Source organism: Lagenorhynchus albirostris, chromosome 1 (assembly GCF_949774975.1).
Source record: "Lagenorhynchus albirostris chromosome 1, mLagAlb1.1, whole genome shotgun sequence".
Classification (NCBI taxonomy): domain Eukaryota; kingdom Metazoa; phylum Chordata; class Mammalia; order Artiodactyla; family Delphinidae; genus Lagenorhynchus; species Lagenorhynchus albirostris.
This window is the reverse complement of record NC_083095.1, coordinates 173,741,154-173,766,059: the sequence shown is the minus strand read 5'-3', so window position 1 is coordinate 173,766,059 and position 24,906 is coordinate 173,741,154. Positions and strand designations below refer to the sequence as shown.

Below are 24,906 nucleotides of genomic sequence, written 5' to 3'. Positions count from 1 at the left end.
AATGGTACCTCAAAATGAATGTGCCCAAAATCACACACAGAGTCAACTTTACTTCCTACTTCAGTTCTCTATCAAGTTATATAGTTCAGACATCTAGCGCTTATTTCATACCCAATATCACTAAATCTTGTCACATTTACCTTTAAGTACCAGAAATTTGTTTCCTTCTGTTTCCAACACTTTAATCCTAGTCATTCTACTATCATCTCTCACCTTGGCTACTGCATCTGCCGTCTAACTGGTCCACCTGCATCCAATCTAGCCTCTTTCCAATCTGTTCTCCACGGTATAACCACGGTGATCTTCACCAAAAAAGTAAATTTGTGAAGACAAAATGAAAAAATCTGAAGCTATCTTACCTGTTTAAATCCTATTTAAAAGAATATCCCACATGGTTCCCAGTCTTCATGGGAAAAACAAATTCAAAATGGCTCAAGTTCTTTAAATATTTTTCTCAAAACATCATGGTGTCCACAACTCTCCTTAAAATCATCTTTTTTTTCATCCTTCCCATTTCCCTCACACACTGTAGCACTATTCAGGACACTATTTCAAATTACTTGAAAAAACTTTTCTCTGAGTTTACTCCCTCCCCAGTCTCCCAATTCGAATAATGAAAGTCCACATCACAACCTGTCCGGCAGTGTACAACCCTCCATATGACAGGGTGAGTGAATAAAGCAGGAGGAGGAGGGGAACGGGCTTGGAACATTTGTATAACAGCAGCATGCATATCACCAAGCCAAAGTTAGCTTTTCCAAGGAGACCAATTCCTTCTCATATTTGAGAGCCATATTTTAGAGCCCGTGCTCTGCAACAAGAGAAGCCACCGCCATGAGAAGCCCGCGTACCGCAAGGAAGAGTAGCCCCCACTCGACACAACTAAAGAAAGCCCGCGTGCAGCAACAAAAACCCAACGCAGCCAAAAAATAAATAAATAAATTTATTTATTAAAAAAAAAACAACTGGGCTTCCCTGGTGGCGCAGTGGTTGAGAATCTGCCTGCCAATGCAGGGGACACGGGTTCGAGCCCTGGTTTGGGAGGATCCCGCATGCAGCGGAGCGACTGGACCTGTGAGCCACAACTACTGAGCCTGCGCATCTGGAGCCTGTGCTCCGCAACAAGAGAGGCCGCAACAGTAAGAGGCCCGCGCACCGTGATGAAGAGTGGCCCCCGCTCACCGCAACTAGAGAAAGTCCTCACACGGAAACGAAGACCCAACACAGCCAAAAACATAAATAAAATTAAAACAAAAAACACAACTAGAAAACTCTGGCAGACTTACCATAACAAGTACTAATAATATCAAGAGTTGTGAGAAAGAATAATAGCAATGGGGAACATAGGAAAATCAGCAGAAATATTCTACCCCCCAAAATAACCAGAACACCCTGAATAACCCTAAGAAACTCCCTCCCCATGCGGTTATAAACGTGAAATGAGAGTTTGACAGATTAACCTGAAAAAAAAAAAAAAGCGTGGCCTTCAAAGCCAAGTACAACACACCCCACCTACTCACAACCAGATATACATCTCACTCCTCCACTCCCATCCAATGCAGTATTGATGCCAAATCTTCGCAAACTGATCTTCAGCTTCGAGCCTCTCAATAAAAACCCTAACTGGGTTTCTCATGGTTTCAAAATATATACGGAAGGGCAAGGGGGAAAGAATGACCAAGACATGGTTTAAAAAACAAAAAAAGGAAGGGGGAGGTGGGGGCTTGCCTGCTGATATTTATTATAAAGCCAAAGTAAATAAAACAGTAGGGTTCTTAAAAAGGGTTAAATAAATGGACCAATTCAACAGAAGATACAACTCAGAAACAAACGCATGATCATAAGGAAACTTGTTACCTTACAGTGATTGCACAGGAGAAAAGAATGCATTATTTAAATAGGGCAACTAGTTTGCCAGATAGAAACACAGAAAATGGATCCCTACCTCACGCTAGAGCGAAAAAACCAATTCCAGATTCATTAAATGTAAATGTAAATAAGTGGCAAACTTATACTTGAAATATTACATTAATGAGAATGAACTACTATGAATGAAATACAGCTAAATAGTATAAACATAACACTGAATTAAAAAAGCAAGCTATACTGGGCTTTGGTTTTGACAACATACAGCCTGAATCTATTTTTATTAAACCGAAACCCAAACAAAATTAAACAGTAACTATTTAAGGATACACATAATTTGTGATAAACTTTAAAAGGGCAAGGAAATAATGATAATAATGTCCCTTGGGAGTATAGATTGAAGCACAAAGGTAGAAAAAACAGAATTGACCATTTTCTAGTTAACTTTGGTGGTAGAGTCACAGATGTTTATTTTATTATAAAATTTGTTATATTACATTTATTCTTTTGAATGTTATTTAGTATAATTTTTTTAAGTCTTTAAATTGCACAAAAAGCACAAATAGAGCACAGAGAGGGGCTTCCCTGGTGGTGCAGTGGTTGAGAGTCCGTCTGCCGATGCAGGGGAAACGGGTTGGTGCCCCGGTCCGGGAAGATCCCACATGCCGTGGAGCGGCTGGGCCCGTGAGCCATGGCCGCTGAGCCTGCGCGTCTGGAGCCTATGCTCCGCAACGGGAGAGGCCACAACGGTGAGAGGCCCGCGTACCGCAAAAAAAAAAAAATAGAGCACAGAGAAAAAAATGACTACTATTCCTGGAGCATTATCAGAAGACTCCATAAAAGAAACCTCACTTTAGCCAGCCATATCTGGCAGGCCAAAGAGAAGAAAGTAGACTCGGGGTGGGGGGTGGGGGTGGGGATTCCAAGCAAAAGGAACAGTATAAGCAAAGGCAAAGAGGCGTGAAAATACAACACCTGCCTAGAGATTAGAGAAAATTTTAAATAGCATGAATAAAAATGAGTTGAACTCTACTCATATTAAGAGTTATTAAAGAAAGACTAAAGAAATTAGGAAACCAAACTTGACAAGTTCTTTTTAAAGGGCCAAGCTGACCCTTCATAATATGAGCAGAATGGGAATTGAATAGGAATAGGTAAAACAAATTGTGTAGAAAGCAAAGGTTCGAAGGAAAGAACAGTTACAATATTCCAAAAGTGATTCTATTTAAAAGAAAAACAGTGTTTTCCAAAACGAATGTTGAAATAAAAAGATAAATTTCACAAGTAGACAAGATTTTTAAATTGCCTTTTAAGACATGATTATTTAAAATTATTGTATGGAAATATGTTGTTTTAATTACACTCTCCCTTACCACTTTGGGAAGTTGGGCGGGGGGCGGGGTGTAAAGAAAGCATATGCTCCTTTTAAATATCCTCCAGAAAACAATCCTTTTTAATTATCAAAAGACAGGCGGGAAAGAAGTATGACATAGCAAAACTACTTAATATTTCACATATTTTCTTCAATATCATATCTGAAGGCCTACTAGCCCCAGAAATGACAGTGCCAATACAGCGAGGTCATTATAGGTTTCAAGCAAAGAACCTTGTATGTAAGTAAAAGCACAATAAATGCTTGCTGAATGAGTAACTACAGAATGAAAACCAAAACACTTTTGCCCTGAATAGAAAAAGGAGAGGAGTATGAAAGGGGTAGAAAAAGTGTAAAAGAGTCCTGAGACCAGCCACACAGAGAAAGCCTTCAGCTAAGAAAGAGACAATCTTTGTCTGTTACTGCTTATTTGGACCAGACTCTGGAAATGGCCCTATGCCCAAAATTCTGTGTTACAGAGCTTTGTTCAATAAGCTTGAAACAAGGTCCCAATCAACTGTGAAGTTAACTTGATTCAGAATGACCTATATATACACACTATAAAACAGACCTATTTAGAAAAGATGAGCTGCAAAATAAGACTCTGGTAGAAGAACATAATATAAAACACCCAGATCAGAATTATTCTGAAACATTTTATCCTGGGAAAAACTGGATCTGTCACTAATACTTTGGCCTACACCCAACTTTAGTACAACACAAGGACACTTTTCTGTCTCCTCCCCTCCTGCTTAAGAAATATAATGCACACTATACAACACTCTACATGGCAATTATGTGTCCACATCAAAAAACAATTTTTTGTGTTTAATTTAGTGATAATCATTTTTGATCCAAACCAGGATCTAAAGTAAATATGAGCTTTTAAGAGAACATTAGATCACAGTTCATCTTCTACATATCACTCATAAGCTTGTACTAATTCCCCAACTACTACTCCTTACCCAAGAATTAACATTTGTTTTAATATCTCATGAGTGTCCCTCCCCTCTCAAAAAGATAATATATTTAAAATTCTGTAGAAATGTCAGGCATTATAATCTAATGACTTCAAAAGCATAGACTCAGGAAGCACACTGCACAGATTTACAAGTAGATTCTACCATTTACTAGCTCTGTAGCCTGTTTTCTTACCAGACAAATGAGGTTTAAAAACAAAGAATTTTATCAACCTCACACAGTTAATATGAGGATTAAATGAGGTAACATGTATAAAGGATTTTCAACAGTGTCTGGCATGGAAAGGACTAAATAAATGTTAGTATTATTTATTATTATTATCATCATTATTATTATTCTCTGCTCCCCATCCATATTCAAGTGTTTAACTCTGAGTTTACCAGATGATGTTAAACCTGTTAAAGCTTATAGCCAATAATAAATACAACTCTTATGAACAATCTTAGAAATTAAAAATTGTTACTTAATTCATTTAAGATGTTCCAGCTACATTAGACATATAACAAGGAGTGTAAATCAGTATTATCAGAAGAGTCAAATCCAACACTTTAAAAGGATCTGGATTGTACTTAATAATAACCTCTCTGAGCCTCATTTCTTTCATATTCATCACAGGAGTATTTTTGGTCCTGTAATTCTTCTTACAAGAAAGGACACCATTTGGGGATATTTATACAGAAAGAATATTTAAAGATACAAGTTGGTAGATTAAATTTAGAGATTAAATTTAGAGGATTGATTACATTATTTTATATTTATATATATATATAATTGAATATATATATATTTTTTCCTCCCCAAAATGATAAAGGGAAATAAGAGGAGAAAAATCAGTGGACAAGAACTTCCAATAAATCACTGGATATCAGAAAGCAAATGGAAGCAAGGTAACTAACTGAACAGAACAACAGAAGAAGCTAAAACCCAAAACGCCCATAGACAGCAAGGTAATTTATTCTAAAAGAAAAAAATAACCCTTGAGAGGCTCAGAATTTGGAAGCAACAGTTTCTTTAGACTACAAAAGTGAGGAACAGAATCAAAACCACAATGAGATAGATACCACTTGACATCCACTAGGATGGCTATTAAAAATAAATAGATAAAACAGAGATTGTGAGGATGTGGAGAAACTGAAACCTTGATACACTGCCAGTGGCAATGTAAAATGGTGCAGCCACTTTGGATAACAGTCAGCAGTCCCTTGAAGGGTTAAACCTAGAGTTACCATAGGATCCAGCAATTCCACTCATAGGTATATAACCAATATAACTGAAAACATATGTCCACACAGAAACTTGTACACAAATGTTCACAGCAGCATTATCCATAATAGCCAAAAAGTAGAAACAGTCCAAATATCCATTAACTAATAAATGGATAAATCTGATATATCCATAAAACAATATTAATTTGGCAATAAAAAGGAATAAGCACTGACACAGGCCACAATATGGAAGAGCTTTGACAACATCATGCCAAGTGAAAGAAACCACTGCAAAGGACCACTTACTACATGATTCCATTTATATGAAATACTCAGAATAGGCAAATCTACAGGGATAAAAAGTAAATTGTTAGTTGCTTAGGGCTAGGCGGAGAGAGGATTCAGGGACTGGGGAGTGAGAGCTAAGAAGGATAGGGGGTTTCTTTTTTGGGGTAATGACAATATTCTAAAATTGCTGTGGTGATGGATGTGTAACTCTGTGAATATAACAAAAGCCACTGAATTGTACACTTTAAGTGGGTAAATTCTATGGTATGTGAATTCTATCTCAATACAACTGCTTTTCTTTTAAAAGTGAGGAACAGAGCTAAAAGCTGGAGAATTGAGTGTCTATATACTGAACTGTTGAGTTCGCTGTCCTTCCACTCACCATGTTCTCAAATGCCAGCTTTTCCTCATAAACACAACTCTCATGAAAGAAATTAGAAAAACTCTTCACTGCAGAAACAGAACAGCACAAGAAAAGACTTCTAAACACTGAAGACTTGGGTGGGGCCCTGCCCAAAGCCCAACCCCCCCAACTGACAGTCTCTGTCACATATTTATAGTTTCTACTTAAGCATTTCAGTTCCTCATTCTTAAATAGAAGCAGACTAGGATCACCAGATTATTTGATATAACATTGCATGGGGGGTGGGGGAGGACCTAAAACAAAACAAAACAAAACAAAAAACAGAAAAAAAGAACATAAAAAAAAAACTTGCAGAGCCTAGTGGAATCATTTTTTAAAAGGATTTATATTATATGAAATATATATATTCATATGTCATATATGTTGATATATTATATGAATAAAAGGTAATTCATTAATAAATAAGAATCCAACTTGTGAAAAAGAGCAAGAAAATTCTTAAAAATTAAAAATAGTAAAACTTAACAATATAAATATCTGATACACTGGAATTTATAGTTGAGGAGGTCTCCCAAAGATGTAGAACTAGAAAGGAAAACAGTACTAAAATATTAATTCAGAAGGTCTAATATCTGAATAGAACATCTAGAAAAAAAGAACAGAGAATACATGGGAAAAGAAATTATCAAAGAAATAACACTAGACGCCCCCCCCCTTGCAAAATATAGTAGCATATCCCCCAAGTGCCAGCATAATGTACTTTCAAAAGACCAATACCAGGCTTCCCTGGTGGCGCAGTGGTTGAGAGTCCGCCTGCTGATGCAGGGGACACGGGTTCGTGCCCCGGTCCGGGAGGATCCCACATGCCGTAGAGTGGCTGGGCCCGTGAGCCATGGCCACTGAGCCTGCGCGTCCGGAGCCTGTGCTCCGCAATGGGAGAGGCCGCAACAGTGAGAGGCCTGCGTACCACACCCACACAAAAAAAAAACCGACCAATAAAAAAAAAAAAAGACCAATACCAAGTTATTTCCCTGTGAAATTTCAAAACACCACAGCTAAAGAGAATAAATATTCCAAAGGTTTCCAGAGAGAAAAAGACAAGTTACATACAAAGGATCTAGAATCAGAGACATATCAGACATCTCAATGACAATACTGGAAGCCAGAAGAAATAGACTCTATTGCCTTTCGAAGGAAAATAATTTTCAGTCTAAAACTAAGGGCAGTACAGCACAGTGATAACAAGCAGATTCCAAAATGAGACTTCCTAGTTCAAATAATGCCATTTAATAGCTGTATGATCCTGAACAAGTAATATAACTGCTTTGTATAACAGTTTCTTCATCTGTGAGATGGGATTGTTGTGAGAATTAATTCATAGGTGTTCATGTGTGTAAAAAGCCTAATACACAGTACTTACTATAAAAGTGCTCTAGAAAGCAAGCCTGGGTAAAGAAAGGGGTGATACAGAACTTAGCTTTTCACTATAATCCCTTAGGTAGTATCTCACTGGCTTGGACACACTCACATATTATCAGACGGACAGAGGGAATTGTGAAATGAAGCCCAATGATAACACCTGGGCAGAGAATAATATCTATATGCCTTTAGCTCAAATGAGACAGAAAAATAGAAAACAAAAATTTGTATTGAAAGAGAACCACCTGACCAGACAGTCAAAAAGGGAAACAGGATGTTGTAAGAGAGATTTTTGGTCTGGTTGAGCAGCAGAACCAGAGTAACCCAGGAGAGCCTGGGTCAGATTAAAGAAAAACAACACAGTTTGTTGATAAGGGTAAAACAGAGTACTTAAACAGAGAAACTGACTTTTTTTTTTTTTTTTTTTTTTGCAGTACGCGGGCCTCTCACTGTTGTGGCCTCTCCCATTGCAGAGCACAGGCTCCGGACGCGCAGGCTCAGCGGCCATGGCTCACGGGCCTAGCTGCTCCGCGGCATGTGGGATCCTCCCGGACCAGGGCACAAACCCATGTCCCCTGCATCGGCAGGCGGACTCTCAAACACTGCGCCACCATGGAAGCCCAGAAACTGACTTTTAATCACAGTTAAATGACAAGCTTGTTCAAAGATGAGATTCACTGAGGTTTGGGGGGTTGGTTTTTGTTTTGTTTTCTTTTTTTTTTTTTTAATTTTTTTTTTTTTTTTTTTTGCGGTACGCAGGCCTCTCACTGTTGTGGCCTCTCCCGTTGCGGAGCACAGGCTCCGGACGCACAGGCTCAGCGGCCATGGCGCACGGGCCCAGCCGCTCCACGGCATGTGGGATCTTCCCGGACCAGGGCACGAACCCGTGTCCCCTGCATTGGCAGGCGGACTCTCAACCACTGCGCCACCAGGGAAGCCCTGTTTTGTTTTCTTTTGAGGCTAAATTAAAAGCATTTTAAATTAAAAGATAATCGGAAAATAAAAGTAATATTAATAAGACCTTATATCTTATTAAAACTCAGGAATACCTTGCTAATATAAGGAATACCAACCGAGGCAATATGACAGATTAGATAACCTGAAAACTCTCCCACTTACAAACTGCCTAAACACGCTTGATAGACTATTGACAGCATCTTTTTAAAATTCAGTCCAATATTAAATAGAGCAAAGAAAATCCAGGGAGAAGGAGAAAGGAGGACTAAAACTCAGAGCAGAAAATATGAAAGAAGCTATCCTATAGGGGCTTGCTGGCCACTAACAAACAGGGTTAGACTTTTATGCCAAATGGGAACTAAATATAAGGCCTTGGCTTGCTGAAGATGGGAAGATAGAACTGACATGGCAAAAGGAACTTTGCAAATGTGATTAAGTTAAAGGTCTTGAGAAAAGAAGATTATCCAGGATTACTGATGTGGGCTCATGTAATCACAAGGGTCTTTAATTAAAAGGGAAAGAGGGAGGCAGGACAGTTAGTGCTGATCAGAGTGATGCCATGTGAAAAAGACTCAACTGGCCATTTCTGGCTTGAAGATGGAGGAAGAGGCCACCAGCTAAGAAATGCAGGAAGCCTCTGGAAGCTAAAATAAGGCAAGAGAACAGCTTCTCCCATAGAATGTCCAGAAAGAACAATCCTGCCCACATCTCAAGTTTGGCCCCAGTGAAACCCATTTCATATTTCTAAGCTTCAGAACTATAAGATAATAAAGTTGTGTTAAGACATTAAGTTTGAGGTAATTGTTACAACACCTCTAAGACACAAATACATACACACACACACACACACACACACACACACACATACTGGAGAGGAAGGGGGGCAGTTATCCAAGATAGTATAACATGTTCCATGAAGTTTTCAGGTACAAAACTCTAAATAGTCCTGGACTGATAGTATCCCTAAAACACTTGGCAGAACAAAACTGTCTAGGAATAATCAATTTATCTTATCAATGTATTACCCTTAGCCTGCAGAGAGATCTCAAAGATGAGATCTTAAGTTGAGCTCACAATCAAAATTTATAAAACACATAAGGAAATAATTCACCATAAGCAGGAGGCAGCATACACACATCACATATGCACGTACATATACGTGCACACATACACAATAAGGCCTCCAAAGAATGTTAATCCAAAAGAGAATGTTAATCCAGAGGAAGGAAGGAGGGAAGGAGGGAAAAGAGAAGAAAAGAAAAGAAAAGAAAAAGTAACAATAGATGGCATGAATAAAAAGTACAAAATAATGGTGGTTCATCTGAATCCAAATATATCAATATATAAATGCAATAAATGCCCCAGTTAAAAGAAGTATCACACTGTATTTTTTTTTTTAATTTTTATTTTTGGCTTGCAGCATCTCAGTTCCCCAACCAGGGACTGAACCCAGGCCATGGCAATGAAAGCCTGGAATCCTAACCACTAGTGCACGAAGGAACTCTCACACTGTATTTTTTTAAATCCAGTTATTCTTAAAAGAGACAAATCTTAACAGGAAAAAGTTGAAAGTAAAAAGAATGGAAAAGTTCACTTTGTGATACAGCAGAAACTAACACAACATTGTAAAGCAATTATACTCCAATAAAGATGTTAAAAAAAAACAAAACTAAATTACATTACCAGAGGTCAGGATAGTGATCACCTTTGGGAAGGAGAGGAGGGGTGGCAGGTGGGAAGAACATAAGGATGATTGGCTATGTTGTAGGTCTTGATGAATACACAGATTTTTCCTTTGTGATAGTTCATTAAAAATGTAGGTTTACGTTTTGTGCATTTTCTATGTGTGTTATACTTCAATAAAAGGTTAAAAAAATTTTTTTAAAAGAATGGAAAAGATAAATTCTATATATTAATATGTAGTATAATGATATCAAGACAAAATAAACTGTAATTAAAAAAAACCCTAGAGCCAGAGAATCCTTTATTCCATAGTAATGCTGTCTTTCATCAATATTTTTACATGAATTTACTCAATGGAGGTTTTATAATTTATACTTTGCTCTTCAAAAGAACAAACCAAAAACATTAGAGAAGCTACTTTCATGCCAAGCTTGGTGGGGGAACAGTTTTAGAAAAAATGAACACGTGGGACGGCACATAAAACTGCAGGTGGCTAGAAAGGAAACCAGCTCTAAGGAAAAATAACTAAAAATAGTCTTAGAACAGTGATTCTGACTGACTTCATTTGGATTTTCAAATTATTTCAGAGCTAAAATGTATACAATTTGTTTTTAACCAAGATGGTTGGTTATTTTAGAAATAAGTTGTCATAATTAAATATACTTATTTATATCTTAGAAGTTCTCAAGTATCACTTGCAATTCAGAACCAAAGGATTTTTAAATCTGAAAATTTTTTAGCTCTGAAACGATCTTAATGACAAAATATAGCAAAATCAATTATTCCTGATTAGTTGAAATAAAAATTCCTATGACAGCAAATTTTGTTGGATCTCTAACAAAATATTTTTAGGGATGTTATGCCTTGATGTACATGCCAGATTCTTTATAGATTTCCTCTATCTTTATATATATTATTATGGATTTACAAGCCCTAATGCTAGAAACACTTAGAAAAAGACTTAAAAGTAAACAAAAAAAGTTTCTTTAAAAAATTAAGACAATGGGGCTTCCCTGGTGGTGCAGTAGTTGACAGTCCGCCTGCCGATGCAGGGGACACGGGTTCGTGCCCTGGTCTGGGAAGATCCCACATGCCGTGGAGCGGCTGGGCCCGTGAGCCATGGCTGCTGAGCCTGCGCGTCTGGAGCCTGTGCTCCGCAACGAGAGAGGCCACAACAGTGAGAGGCCCGCGTACCGCAAAAAAAAAAAAAAAATTAAGACAATGAAAGTGGTTTTTAAATAGGAAGCTATTGCCTCCAAAAAGTTATCTTTAATTTATCACATGAATCTAATCATGAAGAAACAAACATATTCATATTGACATTCTACAAACTGACTGGCCTATAATTTTCAGAAGTATCAAGGTCAGGTGAAGTCAAGGGTAGACTGAGGAACTGTTGCAGTTTGAAGAAGGTTGAGGAGACATGATAACTAAATGCTTCTGAACTGGGTCTTTTTCCCATAAAGCTACTGAACAAATTGGCAGATAAGTAGAATGTGTGGATTAGATGGTAATTAACCTGATTTTGATGACTGTTTTATGGCTATGCAGTAGCATGTACTTATGTATAGAAAATACACACCGAAGTATTCAGGAGTGATGGGGCATCATAGCAGCAGGTTATTCTCAAACAGTCCAAAACAAAAAAGTTCTTTGTCCTGTACATGCAATTTTTCTGTGAGTTTAAAATTGTCCCTCCTCCCCCTCCAAAAAAATATTTTAAGTCATCTTTACTACTCAGTGATAAAAATGAGAGCAAGACTTTTTTTTTTTTCAAGTTCAATGATTCAGAGGTATTTAGCAATCAATGTTCCATTAATCTGTGGAGGAACACAACCAAATATGGTTTCTCTAAAATAAGGATACAATGACTTTTGAAATTAAAAAGGGATGGCCCCATTCAAAACTGTTACACGCAACGGGGAGAGGCCACAACAGTGAGAGGCCCACGTACTGCAAAAAAAAAAAAAAAACTGTTACAAATTCTAATGGCCCTAAAGTCTCTGCATTGGGCTCCTCTAAAGAGACTGAGACTTTCCACTATAACTTCCTTCCCTTTTATTTGTTGAATAAATAGACATATGCATGCTAGACACCAGAAATACAGCAAAGGTCACAGTGAACCCTATGGAAGGCAGACGGTGAATAGGACAAATTAACGATGTAATTCTAATAATAAATGCGATGAAAGGGAAGTATAGGACGCTATGAAAACAACTAACAGAATTCTAATAGTATGTGCGCAGGTGGGAGGCAGGCCAGAAAGGGGAATTGGGGAAAACCACCCTTTAATAAAATTTAGGGTAAGACCTCAAGGATGAGTGGGAGTTAGCCAGGTGAAACATGTCTGTAACAACAGGAGCCAGGACACTGACAGGCAGAGAGATTTCTTATCCCTGGAATTTAAAGGTCCTAGGTGGGTTAGTAGTAAGGGATAAGGCTAAAAATAAAGGCAGGTGCCAGGCCTCTTAAAGAAACTTAAATGCTGTTAAAAAGATTTTAAGATTTTTCTTGCAGTCACTGATTTTCAAATCTTTCTGTTGTTCATCCTAATTTCAAATCAACTCTTACACAGAATCTCATTATGTAATATAAACAAAAGTAGCACTGTCCTGTCTGAAGTAGAAAGAGGGTGCTTTAGAACTTCACCAGCTAAGCTTCCTGCTTCCCTAAGTGAGGGCAAAGGCAAAAACAGGAGGAAAGAGAGGGGGCAGTATCAGAAATAACACATGGTGGGCTGTATTAGCCAGATTTCCAATCAGAAACTGACAAACTATTCCAATTAGAAAAATTCAAAGAGCATTTATAACATAGACGGACTAAAGACAAAGGAATGGTGAGGGATAGGGGAACAGAAAGGAAGGTACAGGAACTAGTGTTAGCAGCAGCAACAGCACCCCTAAATCCAAAAGGACAAGGGCAGGAGAGATTACCAGAACGAGGAAGAGAAAGTCACACAGACAAGGCTACCAGGAAGGGCTTTATTGAGGGGAATAATGACTTGTCTTGGGACACAGCCAGTCCACCAGGAAGAAACCAGGGAAATAAATATTCTGAGCTTACCTTTCTCACTGCTTCCGATCTACCCATGTCCACACTGGCTGCACCCTATCTGAAGCCGGAAGTCACAGACGCCCATTGACATAATGCATACAGTAAACCTCCCAGGGTAAAGACCAGCGGGGAGAGAACAGATCAGGAAGAACAAACATAAGCTATCTGTCATGAAGGAGTAGGCACAGAAGTACAAGGAAAGATCAAACCTAGCCTTCTGGAATCAAGGAAAAGGTTTCCATGAGACCAGGACAATTAAGCTGAAGCCTAAACAGTGAGCAGGAGTGAGCCAGGCAGAGGAAATCCGGGAGACAGACATTCCAAGCAAAGGGACTACAGCCACTACAGCACACACTGCTAGAGCTCTGAATGAGGAGGTTTGAAGCACAGAGTGTGAAGGGAGGGAAGGAATGAAGCTAGAAAGGCAAGGGAAGACAAGACCATGCTTGCATCAATACCACACCAACAATCCAGCCTTTGTCCTGAAGGCAAAGTTTAAGGATTGAAATATCATCTGATAGAGGTGGGTCTGGGTTTTTAATAAAAGTAATAGGCACAGAGATTTTCTTTTTAATGGTAATGGTCAATTCTCGCTCTTATCTGTTGACCAGCTCCTGCCTAGTTGTTTCACAAGAACTGCAAGGCAGAGTGTGAGTATGGAGAAGACTGCAAACACTGACACTATGTAATTACAGGTTCTAATCCACTTCAGCCTTTTTTTAATTCTCCACACTTGGACTTTCTCAGGGAACAGGTGGGCAAAAATATTTTCAGTGACCACATTAAGTTCTATGTTTAAGATTTTGAACCAAATCATTGATAATTCAAAATTTACCTTAGGGTACATTCATTTTCCTTTGAAATGGAGAACTTTCTAAAAACAACAATGAGGGACGTCCCTGGTGGTCTAGTGGGTAAGACTCTGCACTCCCAATGCAGGGGGCCCGGGTTCGATCCCTGGTCAGGGAACTAGATCTTGAATGCCGCAACGAAGATCCCGGCAATGAAGATCTCAAGTGCTGCAACTAAGACCCTGTGTAGCCAAATAAATAAATAAATATTGGGCTTCCCTGGTGGCGCAGTGATTAAGAATCCGCCTGCCAATGCAGGGGACACGGGTTTGAGCCCTGGTCTGGGAAGATCCCACATGCTGCAGAGCAACTAAGCCCGTGAGCCACAACTACTGAGCCTGCGCTCTAGAGCCCGCGAGCCACAACTACTGAGCCTGTGTGCCACAACTATGGAAGCCCACGCGCCTAGAGCCCGTGCTCCACAACAAGAGAGGCCACCGCAATGAGAAGCCCGCACACCGCAACAAAGAGCAGCCCCCGCTCGACACAACTAGAGAATGCCTGCACACAGCAACAAAGACGCAACACAGCCAAAAATAAAACAAATAAAATAAAATAAATTTTAAAAGCTAATGTTAATAAATATTTTAATTAATTAATTAATTTGAAAGAAAATAAAAACAGTGATGCTTATTCACAAAGGACTACAGATTTTCTGAAGTTCCACACGGATAATTTAAAGATTCAAGGATCTACTCCTTGCCAGACCCTAAGGGAGACACTAGGGACACAGTGATGAACCAAACAGATGAGGTTTCTGTCATCATTAAACTTACCTCTAAGAGAAGGAACAGGCATTAAATAAGTAAACAAACATAATCACAAATTTGTCACGTGCCACAAATAAAAGCAATAAGGAAGAGGTGGCAAAAAATATTTCTAGACTTAAAAGAAAGATATCACTGCTCCTTTTTGCAAAAGCAACATCCATGGCGTAGAAGGAGACAAAATCAAACCACAATGGACTGAGGCATATATATGTTTCAAGGAAGAAGATGCCACAAGATGACAGATTCAAGAACTCAGGCTGTGAACTGTCAAGAGAGAAAAGGTAATATCTCAAAACACATGGTAAGGAATGCTTTTTTTAAGATGGGGGAAAATAATGTTGATTGGAGGGGGAATTGAAGAGAGGCTGAATATAAGAGAAAGAATGGATGATTAGCTATGATGACTAATAATGCCAACGTGTTATATCCAGGTGTTAGGCTAAATGCTTTACATGCAATTCTTTATTTCATCTCTAAGGTCAGCTCTATAGTCCCAATTTTGCATATGAGAAAACTAAACTCAAAAAAGTTAGGTTATCTGATCAAATCACATGCTGGCAGAACTAGGATTCAAACCCAGATCTTTATGACTTCAAAGCAGACCATACCACACTGTCTCATTCAAAAAATACTTTTCAAACCACCTCTTAAGCTCTGGTTAACTACGTACTGAGGATACAGAGATGAGGAGCTCCTGGGGCACAATCGGTCGGGGTGTGGTACTTACACGGGATGATCTTTACCTTCAAAGAGAGAGGAAGGGGAGACAGACATGTATCGATACCTCAAGTAACTGATACAAGGAGGAAGACGACAGAGCATAGACTGCGTCAGTAACCCTACCCTGAGCTAATCAGTGAAGGCTTCATCTGGCGCTTATGTTAAGCAGAACAGAGATGAACAAAGTTAATTCCAAGTAAGATAAACAGATTACGGAAAAGCAAAGCAGCACAAAATTGCATGCCATGTTTGGAACACTTCAAGAAGTTGAGCATGGCAGGAATGTGATGAGAGCTGGAAGAGACCAGACCAAAGGGCCTTTTATGCCACGCTAAGGTATCTGAGGTTTAAACCACAGGAAGTGAAAAACCATTTCCAGGCTTTGAAACAAGATTAGGCAACTGTAAAGACCCAGCAACTGATTAGGAGGTTCAAGCTATAGCCTGGTGAATGGCTTACAGACAACCAAAAGGTCAGAAGATCTGGAAAGAAACTCCCAAACTAACCGCTTATAATCAAAACAGAAGAAGGAGGGTTCCAAAGTCCCCCTTTTTTTTTTTTTTTTCCCTGTGGTACGCGGGCCTCCCACCGCTATGGCCTCTCCCGTCGCGGAGCACAGGCTCTGGATACGCAGGCCCAGCGGCCATGGCCCACGGGTCCAGCCGCTCCGTGGCATGTGGGATCCTCCCGGACCGGGGCATGAACCCGCGTCCTCTGCATCGGCAGGCGGACTCCCAACCACTGCGCCACCAGGGAAGCCCCCAAAGTCCCTTTTTGAAAAACGTAGCCCTTATTCTAAGTGAGATGAGACCAGTCCCCAGTTATTACTATTGATTAGGACAGAACTAAAATATGGTTTAGCCCAAACTTTGTGATCAACAGGTACGGGTTTGGAGGTTTGCTTCCTCAACACCACAAAGAGACTATCTGAGGCAGAATATGGGCTTGGGTGATTCATTTCTCCAAAAAGCATATTGAACAGAGGGAGGATAGCCTGCTGTCTGCCTTAAAACTAAAGAACAGAGTCTCCAGTTTCCAAAGGATCCTCTTTCCCTTGCTTCAAGGCTTAATCACATCAGTCTGCCATCTGATGATGGTTAGGGAAGACTGATACTCTCTTTTTCTGCTAAACATGCTGGTCTGATTCAGGAGCTGTATATTTCCCACCAAGCAGGTAAGAGAAGCAGTGAAGCAACAAAAGCATACACCTACTCCCCTAATGAAACACAAGCTGTCATTCAGCTTTATCAATGAAACCAAATCAAAGAGAAATGAACTACAATTTAGAACTTCAGATTTATTTTTCCAAACTAACCTCCAGGTACATTCCTCATTCCAAACAAAACCTACATTCTAGTCACCCTGAACAAGCCATCATGTCTTTGTCTAACGCCGTTGCCTTAGACTGGAATGCATCTGCACTCCATGTCAATATGATAAATGCACAGGCTCCCTTCAAACCTCAACTTAAATGTCACTCCTTCAGCACCACCCAAACTACATGCCCACAGGACTTTTTTCTCTATTCAAATGTTTATTAAATAGTTCCATGTATTGTATTGAATAGTATACAGACCAACCCCTCCTAAACAGAAATTTTAACAAACACTTACTGAATGCTAAGCATATGGCAGGTTTAGTGCTAGGTTCTAGAATTTTTTAAATTGAATAACAATACAATCTGCTGCCTTTCAAAAACTCCCCAACTACAATAAAAAACATACATAGTAAAGGTAGCATTTAGGGTAAATGGATAAGGAAAAAAAGAGAAAAAAGACCAGAATGAAAATCAATGCAATGGATGAAAATCAATTATACCACACACTCTTCCATAAAACTGAAGAGGAGGGAATACTGTCCAACATATTTTGTAAGACCAGCACTACACTAACACCAAAACCACAGACCAATAACCACTGGTATGTATATTTTACCAAACACACACAAAAACTTTAAAAAAAAAGAAGAGTAGGCTTACTGAACCCAAAGCTAAAGCTGAAAGCGGTAATGACTAGTCAGTCAGTAAGAAAATGAGTAAGGACTCCATATTTCTAGGCTACCTATTGATACTATATTGCCAGTTAATTAAATGTGAATTTAAAGCTTTTTACAAGCTGTTACCTGTGAGATATGATTGATGGAAGACTCCATTCTCCGAAGCTGAGAGGCTTGGATGTCCAGCAATTGGAGTACATTGTTAGCCAATGCATTTATTTGATAAGCAACACTAGCTAGGGATTGGGTTGTGTAGGCTTTGGTCTCTTCTAAAGCTTTTCTCTTGTCTGTAGCCTGAAATAAGAACAAAAGCAACCAATATTTATTTAGGTTAACATTCATTAAACATCTGTTCTATAGAAAGGTAGAGTTATAATTTATATTTTTTAATAGAAAAGCCCAACTGAATCAAAAAATTTATCGGACCTGTCTGATGAACCACAAAGCACTCTACCCTTGGACCCTAATAAAGGCACGTGCCTCAGGTCCTACTGCTCACTCTCTGCCTGCACCCTGCACTGACCTCGCCACGTGTCCCCTCAAGGCATGCTGTGTATCTCCTCCAGGACCTGTGAGTAATAAATGTCTCTATTTCACTTTCCCTTCCAGTCTTTTGTTGAACCTTGAGCTCACCATCCATGACACCCTGGGGCTCTAATTAACAAATGTTAATTTAACAAAAAAATCACATCTACTAGTCCAGTGATATGGACTATAAATCCATTCTACCTTACATTCCTGTTTACATTAATCACCATCAGAAATCCAAACCCCCCATTAACCATTACAACCAAGCTTCTCATCTCCACAAAAACTACTGTAAATCTTATGACCCCACCCTTTACCCATCCATTCTTCCCAAACTCTAGTACACAAGTCAGAGTCAAACAGTAAGAAATGTTCAGAGACAAAGTTCAGAGCAAAATTCAAATACAAGTGATAAACTCTGGGGGGCAGGGGGAGGTGGAGGGAATGGAGGGGGGCGGGGAGCAGGGTGGCCAGCAACTTGTATAACACTATGTAATCTAAAAATTAAAAGGCCGAGAATAAATAGAAACAATGGAACAGAGATCTAACAGTTCAAAAAAAAAAAAAAAGAAGCAATGCAACCACTCTTAACCTTTTTTTAAAAAATCCAACATCGCTCATCACAGACAAGAAATGCAGATGCAAACTAATATGAGATGTTATTTCTCACCTACCCATCCAGCAAAAATCCAAAAGTGGGACAAGGTACTCTGCAAAGTTGTGGGAAAGACTCTCTGATAATACTGCTGGTGATAGCCAGCAAAATTACACATGGACTTATTTTCTGTCCCAGTAATTTCACTTTTAGGAATCTATCTCAAATAATCACTGGCAAAAATATTATGTAATTATTCATTACAGCACTATTTGCAATAGAAAAGACTAGAAACAACTGATATAACCAGTGATGGGGGACTGGCTGAATAAACTATGGGACCTCCAAACAGCAGAGTACTATACAGCTCTAAGAAGGAACGTTGAGAGATGTCGTTATTACCACTACACTCGATCTCCAGAATATTGCTAAGGTGAAAAAAAAAAAGATAGAAAATAAAAATGTTTATTGAATGCTATTACTTAAGAAATGGGGAAAGATACATAAATATATGTTTTTATTTTTTAAGAAAAAAGGATAAAACATAACATCTTTAAAAAATAATTACATATGGGGTCGGGGGTAAATAGGTTGGCGAGAACATGGATAAGATTCTTTAAACATACCTTGTTTTTAGATTTGTTTTTGGAACTATGTAAATAATTCATACAATTATAACAAAATTAAATTTTAAAAAGGAATTTCCCAAAATTAAATGTAAAATTAATCAAATGAGCCTAACTGTGCATCCAATTAGTGGCTTAACCAGAAAGAAAATATCCTAAAAGTGGCTTCAAAGCACAGAAATTTTGATTGTACATTCTTTTTTTTTTTTTTTTTTTTTTCGGTACGCAGGCCTCTCACTGTTGTGGCCTCTCCCGTTGCAGAGCACAGGCTCCAGCAGCGCAGGCCCAGCCGCTCCGCGGCATGTGGCATCTTCCCGGACCGGGGCACGAACCCGTGTCCCCTGCATCGGCAGGCAGACTCTCAACCACTGCGCCACCAGGGAAGCCCTGATTGTACATTCTTAATGGAGCTTATCCTTAGGACGAAAACAACTGAAAGAGGAAAACAAAAAAATACTAAAGCTGTTTTCAATCACTTTGTTGCTGATGGTTTTTTTGGAATTATTATCCTGAGACTATTGTTTGTGTAGTGTGGGACAAAGCAAGTCATTACTTATGTTTAAGTCATTGAGACCTGAGATGTTTGGCATAATTCAAAAGAGATTCTGATGTAAGAAGAATGAAGTTAAGAAAAAACTATAGCTCTGGATTTAAACTGAAAGCATTCACTTGAACCTAATTTTGATTTTATCACGTATTATATATCAATATCCTAACTCTGTCCAACGAAAAGGCCTAAATGTAAAACATGGTGACTGTAGTTAACACTGTACTGCATAACTGAAATCTGCTAATAGGGTAGAACTTACATGTTCTCAGCAAAAAAAAAAAAAAAAAGATATACATAAAGTGATGGATGTGTTAACTAAGTATTGTCAATGGAATGACAGCAGATACAGGTGCTACTTCCAGGCCTAGACGTAAAAACTTCCCATGCGTCTTCCGATGCAATGGTTAAAGTAAAATGTAGCCCTACCAAAAAAGTAAAGCTGTATTTAACAGAAACCATTTTACACTGCTTCTATTTTAAATTTAAATTTAAAATAATTAAAATCAAATAAAATTTTAAAATTCATTTTCCCAAACTAGCCACATTTTAAAGGCTCAAGAGCCATATGTAGATTGTGGCCTTACTGGAGACAGTGCAGTTCTAGTCACAGTTAATTTCCTCTACAGACCATGGATTTAAAAGTTAAATCTGCACAAGAATTACTGTTGTCACTTATTTCAGGTTTGTAAGTTTAGTATCCAATAGTTGGTCTCCCTCATTCTTTGGTGTTTTTTTTTTTTTTTTTGCGGTATACGGGCCTCTCACTGTTGTGGCCTCTCCCGTTGTGGAACACAGGCTCCGGACACGCAGGCCCAGCGGCCATGGCTCACGGGCCCAGCCACTCCGCGGCATGTGGGATATTCCCAGACCGGGGCACGAACCCGTGTCCCCTGCATCGGCAGGCGGACTCTCAACCACTGTGCCACCAGGGAAGCCCTTCTTTGGTGCTTTTACTGTATTAACTACCAAGCAGCCTTAGTATGTTCCAAAGGATCACACAAAATGGATTATAAACCAGAAGACAAATAGCCAGCACTTCTCCAAGGAGCTGAAACAGACACTGTTAATCAATTATAGCAGTCTTCCTACAAAAGTCTATATACTTTTAACTAATCACTCTAGGAGCTGACACGTGATACGTAACCCATTTGCCATCCCTGTCTTATGCCACTTATGAAGTTTGCTTAAAATGGAAATAAAAGTATTCAGCTTTAAAGGAAAAGTTAATTATTTAAAAGAGCTAAACTCAAAATAAACAATGTAGCCAAGAACTAAACAGGAAATTCTTTAAATAACTGAATTTTCTGAAGAGCCCATATATAAAACTAGCTCTCTTCTTCCTCATTTATCCACCTGTGGATACCAAGCTTAGCTAGAGAAAAGAAACTTTTCAAGTAAAACTACTCCTATTAAGTCCTTTTCTTGCCCCTCAAGGTGACTACACAGGCAAAATAATCTCATTTTTCACTCCCTAAAGTGGAAATTACGGAGTTATAAGCAATCTCTCTCATAACTATACATTTATCTTTAACCACACTTCCTCTCCCTCATTCTCAACCTTCACATACGACCACAAGAAAAACCTTTCTACCTCTATCACAAGTAATTACTTAAACCCCAAAAGAGATAGAGAGAACATCCTTGTCATGAGTATGCTTAAAAAGTAATGCAGGGGAAAAAAAAAAAAAAGTAATGCAGGGCTTCCCTGGTGGCACAGTGGTTAAGAATCTGTCTGCCAATTCAGGGGACACGGGTTCGAGCCCTGGTCCAGGAAGATCCCACATACCACAGAGCGACTAAGCCTGTGAGCCACAACTACTGAGCCTGTGCTCTAGAGCCCGTGAGCCACAACTACTGAGCCCGCATGCCACAACTACTGAAGCCCACGTGCCTAGGGCCCATGCTCCACAAGAGAAGCCACCGCAGTGAGAAGCCTGCGCTCACCAGAACCAGAGAAAGCCCACGTGCAGCAACAAAGACCCAACTCAGCCAAAAATAAAATGAATTAAAAAATTTAAAAAGGAATGCATTCTAAGTGAAAAAAATACTATATGGTTTCATTTTTGCCTGCTTTTTTAACAAAGAGAGAGAGAGAGAAATTGAAAAGTTAATGTACCATGGTCCTATCATTCAAATTGACCTTGTTAACAGTTTAGTGTATTTTCTTCAAAGTCTCTCAAGTACATGTATGTATACAAGAATGTAAAACTTACCATACTCTATAGCTACATAACCTTTTTCATTTAAAAATATACCATGAGCATTTTCCCATGTGCTATTTTTCTCTTCCTATTCTTATTTAAAAAACAATTTTCAATAGCTTCATGATTATGGCAGTAACTGATTGTTGCCTACTCTCATTTTAATTCCTCTAGTATTAAGACCCTGATTTTAATCAGGGCATCAATGTGAAAAGCAAGTTCAAATCCAACTTCCTCTAAATAACCAAACAAGAGATGGCATTATTTCGTAGCTGTAGGATTCCAATGGAAAACATGTACAGTGAATTACAAATATCTCCTACTGTTCCCCTGGTTAGCATAGAGTCTTATATATATGTAGAAAGAGTAATATGATAACCCCATGTATCTGTCCTTCAACTTCAATAAATGTCATATTTAGTTTTAAAAATTCACATTTTACTTGGTTTTATAATGCTTGCAAAGTTTTATATCTAAAATATATTAAAAATTAAGTTTCACTGATTTTTAAATGAAGTCAGGACCCTTAGAAAATATCTTAAAATACCCATTTTAATACAGATTTTTTTAAGGAAGTTTTTCTTTTTTTATATAAATTTATTTATTTTATTTTTGGCTGTGTTGGATCTTCATTGCTGCGTGCAGGCTTGTCTATGGTTGTGGCGAGCAGGGGCTACTCTTCGTTGCAGTGCACAGCTTCTCATTGCAGTGGCTTCTTTTGTTGTGGAGCACGGGCTCTATGCATATGGGCTTCAGTAGTTGTGGCACACGGGCTCAGGAGTTGTGGCTCACAGGCTCTAGAGCACAGGCTCAGTAGTTGTGGCACACAGGCTTAGTTGCTCCGCGGCAGGTGGGATCTTCCCAGATGCAGGCGGATTCTTAACCACTGCGCCACCAGGGAAGCCCTAGATATTTTTATATCATATGAAATAAATACCAAAACATCAATACTGTCATTTTGCTCTAGCTCCACCTTAAATCTGTATTCCTCAAACACTACTACTGTTGATTTATTAAAAGTACTTGTTGGGACTTCTTGGTGGCGCAGTGGTTAAGAATCCGCCTGCCAATGCATGGGACATGGGTTTGAGCCCTGGTCCGGGAAGATCCCACATGCCGCGGAGCAACTAAGCCCATGTGCCACAACTACCGAGCCTGCGCTCTAGAGCCCGCGAGCCACAACTATTGAGCCTGCATGCTGCAACTGCTGAAGCCCAGGAGCCTAGAGCCGGTGCTCCACAACAAGAGAAGCCACCGCAGTGAGAAGCCTGCGCACCGCAACAAAGAGTAGCCCCAACGTAGCTGCAACGAGAGCAAGCCCACACGCAGCAACGAAGACCCAACGCAGTCAAAAATAAAATAAATAAAATAAATAAACAAATAAATAAATTTTAAAAAAAAGTACTTGTTTATTGGGAATTTCCTGGAGGTCCAGTGGTTAGGACTCTGTGCTATCACTGCAGAGGGGGCAGGTTTGATCCCTGGTTGAGGAACTAAGATCCCTCAAGACACGCGGTGAGGCCAAAAGAAAAAAAGTATTTGTTTATTTATTTTACAAGTCTAATAAAACTAATCACTTTCTCCGAACTCTTCTCTGTAACATTTTAGCTGTATAATTAAGTTCCAAACAAACACTAACCTATAAACTAACTTTAAGAGCATCATTTCTAATATAGGGCCCAACTATTGCAAGATGTCCTACAGGGAAAACAGAGCCTATACCTAGCACATATCCTACAGTACTAGCCTAATAACATTTCAGAAAAATAGTATGACAAATTAAAATGTTCTCTTTCTTACTTACCTTGAACCTTCTTTAAAGTCTGACAAGAGGATTTGAAAATAGTTTGTTTTCTTTGAGGAACAATAATTTCTCTGTGTCCTAATTGCAAGTGGTTGCAATTAAAACCCTGCTTAGGTAACAAAACAGGGGTCTCATGGGCATTTAAAAAAAAAGTTTTAACCATCTTGCTTCTGTCTTTACCTTTCCTCCCACTCTTTGCAGAAATGTCACCACACTGTATCTGTTTAACAACTTCTAACTTAACTCTAATCCAAACTTGCCAGAAACTTTTCCAGTCAGTATTTTTCCCACAGAATATTTCAAATATTTAAGTAAGGTTTTTCCAATGAAAAAATGGAAGATATTTCATGATAATTCATTACAAAATAGCCCACATCTACCAAAAAGCACCATATTTCAATGACTCCAACAAAACAGCTATGTCAGAGGCACCATTTTTATGTATCACTCAGAAAAAAACCTGCCAACTCAATTACGTCAGAATGCTTTCTTATGAAGAAATTTTATTTTATACTAAAAGAAAATGCTCTTTGGGATTTAGATGGTGAACTTTGTATGTCACTCTTAATCACAGAGTAATACCAGCTACAGAGCTCATTTTCAAATTTTTCCAACTTCCAAAACAAACTCTTTACATCTTTTGTTTTGTATGATTCAAGATGTAACCAAAGATTGTGCACAGCTCTTGACAGTCATGTCTATTCAGTTTCCTTAAAACTAGAATAACCCCTCCCAACCCTGATCTTTTTTTCTCTTTCAAAACATAGACATTATTTTAAAATTCCAGGCCAGCTGTCTTATAGGAAGTCCTACAACCTGGATTTGTCTGATTGTTTCCTCATGATCAGATTCAGATTAAACAGAGAGGCTGGAATAATATATAGGAGATGCTGTGAACTTCCTACTACGTGTGATACATCTTTTAAAATAAGGTTCCACCTTTATTCCCAGGACTTTGCTCCAAGCTCCTGACACTAATTCTGTAAACTTTGATGCTGGTGCTACCTTAATCTTACCAGGAGGTATCAAAAAAAATTTTTTTAAGAGAAAACCCAAGACTCTTTTCTTTCTTCAAAT

At 38.8% G+C, this 24,906-nt stretch overlaps 1 protein-coding gene and 1 non-coding gene across 11 annotated transcripts in view; one reads left to right on the top strand and one right to left on the bottom strand.

The window, feature by feature from the left end:
• ABI1 (abl interactor 1) overlaps positions 1–24,906 on the bottom strand; it is a 104,291-nt gene that overhangs the window by 43,825 nt on the left and 35,560 nt on the right. For all 10 annotated transcript variants that reach the window (XM_060160464.1, XM_060160501.1, XM_060160474.1 and 7 more), the window contains exon 2: positions 17,652–17,819. In XM_060160464.1, the coding sequence (XP_060016447.1) occupies positions 17,652–17,819 (168 nt within the window). The remainder of the gene's footprint in view (positions 1–17,651; positions 17,820–24,906) is intronic.
• TRNAG-CCC (transfer RNA glycine (anticodon CCC)) lies at positions 14,086–14,158 on the top strand. Its single transcript has one exon. It is a non-coding gene; the product is annotated as a tRNA-Gly (tRNA).